This window comes from Dermacentor andersoni, chromosome 11 (assembly GCF_023375885.2).
Source record: "Dermacentor andersoni chromosome 11, qqDerAnde1_hic_scaffold, whole genome shotgun sequence".
NCBI classification, from domain to species: Eukaryota; Metazoa; Arthropoda; class Arachnida; order Ixodida; family Ixodidae; genus Dermacentor; species Dermacentor andersoni.
In genome coordinates this window covers 94759213-94770414 of record NC_092824.1, presented here as the reverse complement: position 1 = coordinate 94770414, position 11202 = coordinate 94759213, and the positions used below count along the sequence as shown (strand labels likewise).

At 47.6% G+C, this 11202-nt stretch overlaps 1 protein-coding gene across 1 annotated transcript; it reads right to left on the bottom strand.

Annotated features, from left to right (window-relative positions):
• Positions 1-5267: 5267 nt before the first annotated feature.
• Positions 5268-9342, bottom strand: Gabat (4-aminobutyrate aminotransferase). The gene has a single exon (XM_050185801.3). It carries the CDS (start codon positions 9058-9060, stop codon positions 7570-7572), a length of 1491 nt encoding a protein of 496 aa, XP_050041758.2. The 5' UTR covers positions 9061-9342; the 3' UTR covers positions 5268-7569.
• Between the last annotated feature and the right edge of the window lie 1860 nt (positions 9343-11202).

The following is an 11202-nucleotide window of genomic DNA, read 5'->3' as shown; positions in this document are numbered from 1 at the left end:
GGCACAACATACGGTAAGTTATACCATTTCGGCCAGGTGACGACGACTGATTACATAAGGCAAGTGCTGCATCGAGCTCTTAAGTGGTGAACGGCCAATCCTTGCATGAATCCTGTGTGTCCGGAATGTAGTTAAAAGTAAGTGAACTTGTGGCCATTGACTGGCCTGCAGTTGTAGCACAGAAATCTTCCACTACATCGAGGTCTTGTTGGCGTCGGAAGAGTCTCAGAGTCTTGAATAGGAAGCGTTGTTCCGGAACAGAACGTAGGCCTCTCTCAATTCCTCATATTTGAAATAGTGGTTTACAGGGGTCAAGGTACTCAAAATATTTTGTCCATCGCTCGGATTCCAGTTCAGCTATGCGACATTGTATCTTCTTTAGAGCGCGCCGGGCTGTCCTTAGATCGTGAATAGACTTTGAGCATCAATATCTTTGTTCGGCTTCTACTTAAGGGTTCTACTTAAATTGAGGACAAATTGAGGCTATGGAAGGAAGAATTATGGGTGTAACGTTAAGGGATAAGAAAAGAGCAGATTGGGTGAGGGAACAAATGCGAGTTAATGACATCTTAGTTGAAATCAAGAAAAAGAGATGGGCATGGGCAGGACATGTTATGAGGAGGGAAGATAACCGATGGTCATTAAGGGTTACGACTGGATTCCAAGGGAAGGAAAGCATAGCAGGGGGCGGCAGAAAAACGAAAAACTGCGCAAAAAAGAACAAGAGAGAGTCTGTCTTGTTCTTTTTTGCGCAGTTTTTCGTTGTTCGCATAATGTCATACCAACTAGCCCCTCACCGTACGCTTCTAGGAGGCAGAAAGTTAGGTGGGCGGATGAGATTAAGAAGTTTGCAGGGACGACATGGCCACAATTTGTACATGACTGGGGTAGTTGGAGAAGTATGGGAGAGGCCTTTGCCCTGCAGTGGGCTTAACCAGGCTGATGGTGATGGTGGTGATCTTTGTTCGGCAGGGTGATGAATCGCATGAAGTTACTCGAACTCCAGGTCGAATTGCGAGTACTAAATATTTCACATACTTAATCTTGTGGCTCTGGGGTGACAAATAAAGTAAGGTTTAGGTTACGAGTTGGTTTTACAGTCCCACTTTTTTTTAGAAGAGGGTCATGTGAGGAAAGGGTTAGCAATATTTGAATTTTCATGTATCAGTAAATATAATCCTACCAAGCTGTTCCACTTGGCTTCATTGAGAGGAGCCTTCTCTTGGTGGGAACCAGCTGTGACATTCTTTTTAACGCGATAACATTAAGGGCCCCGTGTCGCAGAAAATCTGATGTCGGCGTCCCTCTGAGCAAAAATTCCCGTGTATATATAGGCTTATAGTCGAACCCACTTATAACGTTACCGGTTTTAACAATATATCGTTTATAACAATGAAATCTGGCTGCCGGGTGTGCGAACCGAATGGTAGTGAAATTCAATATCCTTGAAAAGAATAAAAGAGAACGAGAAATTCGATCCGCTGCACGATGGCCCGCTGCTCCAACAGCCGCCGTGCGCTAATTTTCCAGCCTTCTATGCGCGCCTCTCTCCAGTTGCCCTTCCACCCCTCCGAACGCGAACGGGCTGCGCCCACAGCTCTACGCCGTGCCACCCTCCGAAACATGAATGGACCGCGCGAATTGCGCTGCTCCCAGATTGCTGGCATGTTGCTCGCTGGCTCCTCATTTAGCGCAGTTCTGGAAAAAGCTTAATCGCTCGCATTCGTTTTTGTTGGTTGCGTCGAAATCGTTCCTGGCCACGTGGTTTCTCAGGCTTATTTGACTCGCCACCGAAACGGAAGATGACCGATCCGCCCGCTGATCATCGACAAAGCACGACGTTGCCGGTGAAAAGAAAGCGCACGGCTTTGGAAACTAATGCTTCTATAACCGATGAGGCGATCGTCGCGAATGTGCTTGCATCGGATAGCGACGGTGACGATGGCAGCGCGATGACGCGGTAGGGCAGGCTGCCTCAACGTTGTCCTCACAAGAGGCCCGGCAGATGATTTAGTCCCTCCGGGGCTTCGTTTTTGCGAGGAACCTTCCGCTGCACTACGTGGAGCTGCACCTGGGTGCCTTGGAGAAGGATGTCGGCAAGCTTCGTGTATTAAAGCACGCAAGGCTGACGGACATAGCGTTTTCTCGTGCAAGCCAGTGAGACGTACATGGCGAGATGCTTGTGGCGATCTTGCCTCAGCGTTTCATCTGGATTTCTCAAGCTGACAGGCTACTGCGGCAACCTTCTCGCAATTTTCAAAAAGCCCCTTTTGGGGCTACCAAAGCGATGCCGCATAACGCTTGCTACCCGTGACCCCTCGTTGAAGTTGTTATAGCAGTTCCATTCTTTAACGCCGACAGCTGCGACACGCGATCGGAGCCCCCAGGAGGTAGTTGAACGAGTGAACACAATCAGCAAGCGGATGGACGAAGGTGGTGGAAGGGGAGGCACTGGCCTCCCCGCCATTATAGTTTTCTCACACCACCTCTTCCATACCCCTATTTTGATGTTTTCATGCAACCCAGTAATAACAATTATCGTTTATAACAATGGAATTTTCGCGGCACTTGAACTCATGCGGGTTCCTCATAAGAAAAGTCTCGCAGTTAAATGAAAATTTGTACTGGTCCGGGACTCGAACCCGGGACCACCGCCTTTGCGGGGCAGCCGCTCTACCATTTTAACTAATCAGGCGGCTAGCAGATGGCAGGGCGAAGTCAAACTTATCAACAACACTAAACAAAAGCAAGAGTTTCACGTAATAGTTTTGCAGAAACCCGCAAGGTGGAGAGAAGCAGTTAAGGGAAAATGAGACATCCAGCCAATCGTAGCAATTGCTGTACAAAGGAAACCTTATACGGGCTCCTCGAAAGAAAGGCGGTATTCGCGGGTTCGAGTCTCGGACCAGGACGAATTTTTCTTCAACTGCGAGGCTCTTCTTTCGAGAAACCCGTATGGGTTCATTTGTAGCAACTGCTACGACTGGGTGGATGTCTCATTTTCCCTTTATTAATTACTTCTCTCCACCTTGCGGGTTTCCGCAGAAGTATTACGTCAAAGTTAAGTATATGCATATGCCACGCCTTGCTGTATGATATGCGGATTATATTTCAACACCATGTTGTCACTAAAGTTGCTCGTACCTTGTCTTACATTGTTGGCAAAGTTATTCGGAATTTTGAGAATGACAATCCATAAACGAATGTCATGAAACAAAACACCGACAGCGCACGCCTTTTATGTTGAATCTTCTCAGACTCTAATATTAAAAGTGTGAAACAATAACAGAAACCTGAAAATTATGTCATGTTTTGGCGCGGTTGTGCACTACCTCCGGGATTGGCCCATGCAAGAGGCCGCGTTTCTACCAGAAAGCTTGCCTTCGTGTATAGTGCTCGCCGCCAGTGTTTCCTGCTAAACGTTACGCTTACATAAGCTGCAGTTGCCGGGAGGCGTGAAAAGCAGTCGGGGATCTTTGAATGCTGCCGCGTTCCCCTCTTAAAGGCGAAGCTTAAGCATCCTCTTTCTTTTTTTTTTTATTGCATCACAAAGTTGAGCTTTCGTGAGCCTTCAGATAAAATATTCCAACTGTCTATGGTGAATCTTGCTTGGAACAGTGTTTCAGCTTTTGTGCTTTTGAATTTGCTAATAAAAATATGTCACCCGCGATGTATACGATACTCCCTAATGTGAATTTTGAGCGCAGCTGTTTAGGTGTTTCGAATTTGCGATACATTGTGGCGCATAATTTCATTCTGAACGACCGGGTGCCTTCGGCGGCGGCGCTGAGCCTTTGCTTGGGCAGCTCGTTTAGCGGCAGCGGCAGACGAAGCATTTCCACCGGTTGCGTCGCTCATTGTTCAGAAATGAAACGTGAACACGTGGCTCGCGCGGATAGCATCCTCTAGCGGCGGTGCCGCAGGCCAAGTGGCTCGTGCGCCGTGGGTCCAAAGCCCGCGCCAGCGCTGTGTTTCCGCGCTCGACGCATGCGTGGTCGTCGCCGACAACTCCGCCGTCCTCCCTACCCTTTTGCCACACCCTCCTCCGCTTCCCGCTTCATGGTTACGCGATACCCTCCTCTCCGCTTCCCTCTTGCTGCTTTTTTTCCCCTCCCGTTGTGCGCCGCGCTCGCTCTCATCTTTCGCTGTGCTCGTTCGCTCGGTTATGCCATAGCTCGGTTACAACGATGTCGACGCTCGCTGCAAGAGGCGCCGCAGAGCTGCGCGCGAGAAAATATACATCTTACTCTGCGATGCATGATTTGTTCTGCAGCAAAGCTGCACCATATCCCCTAAAACTAAGGCCAGTTCCTTTCAGCAAACATATCTGTCAAAAAATAAATAAATAAATAAATAAATGTCACTATCTACAATGAACGTTTTAAATGTTTCATGCAAAAGCACCATATTTAAATATTGGAACTTGGGTACTAGAAAGGAGAAACAAAGAAAATGAAAGATGCCTATTTTAAGATATAAAATGGGGCGTGATCGAAGATCGTTGTTTGAAACGTGTTGAGTTTGTGTTCAGTTTTGCCTCACGCGACTGGCCTAGGCTGCGCCGACGTCGTCTGCCATGCCAGTCAGCACGGCCTAGGCCATTCGCGTGATGCAAAACTGAACGCAAACTGAACGCGCGTTTAGAATAAGAATCTCTGATCGCACCCCAGCACTTTCAACCATTGGCAATGCTTGGCTTCGTAATGTTGTTTCTACTTGCAGTCACCAAGACATTTCAAGACTGAGTACACTTAAGGCATTGGTCAATTAGTCGGCATCTACATATTTGTCTGGAAGACAACCTCCTTTTTGTACCGAACTTCGCTGGTGGAACACTTTTGTGGTAAAATACGATTCTTAGCAAAGTCATACAAATCACTGGGTGGTTTTTCACTTTATCTGAATCTAAACCAGCTGCACAAAAAACAAATGCCATGGCTATGGCATTCTTGTGCAGCTGCGCACGAGATCATGAGTTCAAATCCCAGCTGCTGCAGCCATGCTTTGACGGGGGCAAAATGCAAATGCACTTGTGTACTTTGATACAGGCACACGTTAAAGAACCCGTGATGGACAAAATAAATAGAGAGCCCACTCGATCAATTTAGCTTGTGCAAGTATAGTGCCACCAACTTACCGTGCCTTTGAACTTGAGCACACAGCAAGGCTGACGCTATTTCGTGTGCCTTGCGATGAATGTTTGTATACTTCAAAATTAAATTCAAGTGAGGCTTTGTGTGTCATTGAAGTTACACTTGCAGTACAAGCACTGCATATAAATAACTTTATTGCATGTCACTGTACGTTACACAGGGGGAGTCGAGTGAGTCGTAGATATAGGCAGACGACGCAGCAAGTGTGGCCAGCTATGGCAGCCTCCTGGGTCACTTATTCAATGTCTTCTCAAACAGCATCACACAAAAGGTGCAAGAGTGCCCAGTATTTCTTTGTGAGCATAGAATACATTCAGCTTTAAAGCCTGTATAGGCAGGTCATTGTATAGTATCTCTGCCGACAGGCTTGAAAAAATGGAAAAACAGGATGAGCTGCTCACAGAATCTTCACCCTGGCAATAGCGCCCATTATACCGTTCAAGTGGGAAGCTCAGTTTAACAACAGCAACAACAGACAAATGTGTCACGCTTCACATGTGTCATAAGAATGCGTGTTAGTAACATAGGTACCATCAAATACACAACTTGCAACAAACTGCAGCACTACTCTGTGGGACAGTGCAGGTTTCGAAACAGTCTGAAACACGTATTTGAAACATGTTACAATTGGCCCTCTGACCGGCAATGCATGCACTGCCTCTTTTTTGAAGCTTCATAAAGTTCAACCACTTTGTCTGCAGTAACATGGTTGAAAAGGACACATCTGTTAAAAATGACAAATGCTTTTCAGTCAATACACACTTAATTAAATGCTTTCTACATTTATGCATATGGCCTTCAAATAAGGAGCATGCATGCAGGGTTCATTTAGGTTACATTCACCTGCCAAACAGTTTGATGAATATATACAGTGCTTTTCTCATCCATGATCGCACTGTGTTTGACAAACATACAGGGTGATCCAAAAGCAGAAAACATAAAGGAAACTGAGGGGCTAAATTTCTTGTTAGAACCACATGAAGCCAGCGCACGACAAAATAAATTTTCCATATCCGTTCCCCGGCTATATTGCTAGTGGACGTTATGTTGCAACTAGAAAAAGTAACAATTAAAAGTATAGACCATAACAAGGCTCAGTTTTCACAGACATGCAGAGAGAAACATGGGGATTTTAAAAATAAAGATGTTACAGTTGTCATTAATAGGTAGGTGGTGCTTTAGTTGTCTCAGTACTTTGTACAGACAGGTAGGAGCTACAGAGAGTACTTTGAGGCTGCAACAGCGCTACATTTTAGTGACAAATGTAACACATATTTTTGTAGGAAAAGAAAGTGCAGTGCTTTTGTGTGCATTTCTGTGAAAGCAGCATCTTGCTATGGTGTGTATTTTACCAATTGTTAACTTTTGCTTTCACTGTTACTTTTGGATCACACCATACATTGTAGTTTAAAGAAGCCACATCTGGACATGAAATTTCATGATCAAGGAAAATGAGCCCTTGCTAGGGGCGCCGTGAAATATTACTGTAGGTTTGCACATGCCTAAATTTTCACACAAATCTAAAGTCTGCTTATACAACACTTCTTTGATGACCTATTGCATGACAAAACACAGATTTAATAGAAAATAACACATCTCTCACAATCTCATATCTATTAGCACTTGAAGCAGCAGGCACTTGCAAAGTAGACTGCCTAGACCCTCAAAAATTATAATATTCCCAAAACAAAGCGAATATTTTAAGATACGTCGATACTTCTGAGGTGTATAAAAGTAACATGGTTAAAATATTTTTTGAAGCTTATGGAGAGGTGTAAATAAACTCTAGCTCTGGCATTGTTGCAACAAAACAATTTTGTTCTGCCCATGTAATTGTGGATCACTTTTACAGTGAGCCACCACAACACATTTATGGCATGTTCTGCATACTCTAAATATTTCTCTTTTCATACAGTAGCATTTGAATGTGAGTACAATTGTCTGAAATTATTTGTGCATATTTACAAATATAGCACGTCATTTAAACAGAGTAGATGTAAAAACAGCATCAATATAATTAGCAACAAAAGAAAGACACTTGTGCATTAAAAAATTGGCCATCCGTGTACACTTTTGGTTAGCAGCTTGCAACAGCGGTGCTATACACATAAAATCTCAACAAGCCACTAAAAATGGAAGCACAGTGTGTGTTTCATTAAGGAGATCATTTTGTGAGGTATTTTAGACTCATTTGTGAAAATTCAATTGCACACAATATTAATTGGTCTTTATCTCAATGTTTGGGAACCCTGTGAGTTAGCCAATGTCCACCAGTAGAGCGATAATCATGCAGCAGAAACTAGCAGTACTATTTTCTCGTTAATATATACTTGCGCTATGGGGTCAGTTAAATAGGACAGCTTGTGTGTTATCACACATTTCTTGGAATCCGAGTAGCAACTGTGGCAGCAGAAGTTCAGAACTTCTCAGAAAGCACTTTCTCAATACGATCTAGCAGTATGTCCGCATGCTTCCTCTGGAAAGTCAGCGCAGGCCTGATGCGGAAGCTATGTCCTCCACAGCCTCCGCAGTGAATTCCCTTGTGGTGCATTTCCGTAATGAACTTGTTTCGATCCTTTTCTGAGGGCAAGTCGGCGGCGCAGAAGGTTCCTCGTCCCCTGACATTGAAGAATGTGGTAGGGTGTCGCTTGCTGATGTCCTTGAGGCCCTTCTGCATGTACTCGCCTGTGTCCCTAACATTCTCGAGGAGTTTTTCAGTGTTGACGACCTTGAGGACCTCTTCGATGAGCAGAAGTTTGGTTGGGTCTCCCACCCAAGTATTGAAGATGCGGTACGACTCCTTGGGACGGACGTGCGGCTTGTAAAAGTATCCGCCAGTCAACATTTTCTTGCTGAAGGTAACTACGTCCGGAGAGTCCTCAAGACCCCAGTGCTGGTGGGCCCAGAACTTTCCGGTGGGCCCGCAGCCCGTCTGCACTTCGTCGCAGATGAACAAGACGTTGTTCTTGGCGGCGAGGGCTCGGAGCCTTCGAAAGAAATCGTCGGACGCGTGTCGGTCGCCTCCCTCAGCCTGGATCGGTTCCACCACTAGTCCCGCCACGGGGATGCCCTTCTTGCGGTACTCGTGGAAGAGCTCTTCGACGTGCGCCAGGCTCTTCTCGTCCTCTTTCTTGTTCTCGGACTCGAACTCTTCGAGCGGGTACTTGTACTCCGGGAAGTGCGCGATAGGCCAGTCGAATGACGGCACGTCTAGTTTATGGATGGCCTTGGAGTGAGTGGTGCTGAGCGCGCCAAAAGTGCGCCCATGGAACGCGCCGTCGAAGGAAAGGAGCGACAGGCGGGGACTGCCGGGCGGCACGTTATACTTGCAAGAGCGCAGCTCTTCGGCCGTCGGTGGCTTTCCGTCGCGTTGCCTGGCGACGTGGCTGATGAACACGGCTTTGTACGCGTTCTCGTTGGAGCACGAGCCGCACGCCATGGTCTGCACCTCCGAGAGGCCCCTGGGAGCGACAGAGAGGAGCGCGTTTTGCAGCCGAGACACCAGATCGGCGGGCGGCAGTACGCCCATCGCGGGCCGGTTCACGAATGTGGCAACGTTCCGGGGGTCGCTGACCGCGGCCACCATGGCCGGGTGGTTGTAGCCGAGCGGCAGCGACGCGATCTGCGTGTATACGTCGAGGAAAGCGTTGCCGTCCACGTCCACCATGTAGTTGCCGGCCGACTTCGCGTAGTCGACGAAGAGCTGCACGGCCCCGGCATTCTGGATGGCGTTGAGCTCGCGTTTGAGCGCGTCCGATTTGGGGCCCGGAAATGTGGACGAAACGACGCGGGGCTCCGCAGGTTCCACGGCCGCCGCGGCAGCGGACAGGTTCCGCGTGCCGACGACGCGCGCGGTGCAAGCGCGGAGCGGCGAGCAGGAGACAGCGGCGCGGGCGCCTCGCAGCATCTCTGTTCGGAGTTGCCGCGCTTCTTGTGGGTGCGAGGAGCAAGTGGCGTTATCGCGGCGACAGTCGGGCGCAGTCTGCCCCCCGGGCTCGCTTCTAGGGTTTCAGTGCTTCGGGGAAGGCGGCTTCTCTCCGGCTATCGCAGCAACGCGAGCTGCACAAGCGCGCGGCAGATTCCCCCGATTCTCCTCGCGTCTCTCCACCGGTTTCCACGGCCGGGTGCGTTCCGCGGGCGAAAACAGGCCGCGCACTGCTTCCTATGCACGCGCGGCGTAGTGGGCCGCCAAGGACGTCCGCTAAGCGGGGGCTTGGCGCTGCGGTCGGCAAAGGTCGCCTTCCCCGTGAGAGAGAGTGGCGGCCGTCGAGCCGTTTTTCATAGCGTGCGCTTTCGCGCACATCCACGGCCGTTTCAATCCACGTCGTTATGCGATGCTGGAATCGAGAAACGACCTCGAGTCGGAGCGCCAATACACTGCGCGTTATGTCAAGTCGCGACGAGCCGAGCGTACGCAAAGATAAATGGTAAATCGCCGCCGGCTGGCTTCGAGAGCCGCAGAGGCTGGCTTCGTTTCCGGCGGTGTGCGCATGCCGAGTGTTGCATAAAATTGCTTCCAAATAAACAATCCAGAATATGCGTTCCACGCGCGGGAAATTCACGTCAACCCCCGTCCAGCTGTTGTGACCTCAAGTGAGAATATGGTGCTGACTAGATACCTGATATTTGGGTACTAAAAATAATGTTCTAGACATGAAGTAAAGCTGTCGTTAACGTACAGTCGCGGACAGAATAAAATGGACCACGGGATCTCCGAAAACGTTCAATTCCCGAGCAGCCTGTAGCAGTAACCAGTAAAACTGCCCACGACAACGTTGTTAGCATATTCTAGTCGAGGTCCAAAATGCAAATACCAGATTGCGTTGTGAGGTTGCGGAGATATTCAGCTTTTTCTTAGATTTCATGGTCCATAATATTCTGTCCGCGACTGTACATATACATGCCTCAAATACGTTCCTTTGAACATGTATAGACTCGGTGCCAATGTGCATCTGGGGATAAATTATAACTTTCTAAGGATCACAGCCCACTAAACCCACGTTTTATGAAATTCACTTTATTTTTCTTGATACAACAGAATGAGGCTAGCTGCGTAGGTTTAGTGAAATTTAGTGAAGTTCAGTGCGACCAGACACCACAAGAAAAGTTGTGAAAGCAGTGACAAACGAGCATCCCCTCAAAAGTTTCGGGTTTTCATGTTGCGTCCATTTTCATTGACTATTGTTTTGCATAGTCAATGTCAGAAGAGGAACGCTCGACATCCACCGAAGTTAGGGGTGCAGATATTAATACTTTGGAACGTTCGATGATCCTAATGACGCCTTCTGGACTTCTAGAATGCTCGCCAGTCAGAGCATCCGACAGTTCTTTCAATACCGAAAACCCGAAAGCAACAGGTTCATTGTGGAAGGTGGCGAACATTTCCTGGAACGTCCAAAAATGATCCCGCATTCCGTGTCAGAGTTGCGCCCTAGCATTAAAGTTTCTCGATTATGTTTAATAAAACCGTGAAGCGTGTGCTGTGCACAAGTGCGCTGAATCACCTTCTAGTGTATCGTCGCGTAACGCGCAGTTTCCCTTCTGACAGCGATGCTCTCCTCTACTGCAACGTTCCTCACCGGTTTGTGATTTTATAAACAAACTAAGGCTAGGACAAAACCCGGGAAAAGGTATCTTTAGGTCCTAAAAATCTAACATATGAAAGTACCACTAAAATGCTTCTAGATCCACATTTTGTGCTCATATGTTAAACAGGCACGATAAGGACCTAAGGAAAACAAATAAGTATTTTGCCTAAAGTTTCGGTGTCTAGTAATGACCACACAGAGCAAGGAAAGAACATCAGGTGACACAACAGTGGCAATGGTTGGTGATCTCGATCTGCAACGGCTTCCACGACGAACCTTGGCATACCCTCCATCGTGAGTATACGAGCCTAGTTTTTTTTTTGTTTTGTTTATGCAATAATAGCAACAACCTCTGCAGCGCGTATATTTTTTACCTATCCCTTTTCTCAGCTCCGCAGTCCGCGCTCATTTGAACCGTGCGTGGGTTTACAGCAAGGGCTTCCGAACCACCTGCACTGCGA

Coding starts and splice junctions, on each gene's coding strand:
- Gabat (XM_050185801.3), bottom strand. CDS start 9,060: ATGCTGCGAGGCGCCCGCGCCGCTGTCTCCTGCTCGCCGCTCCGCGCT.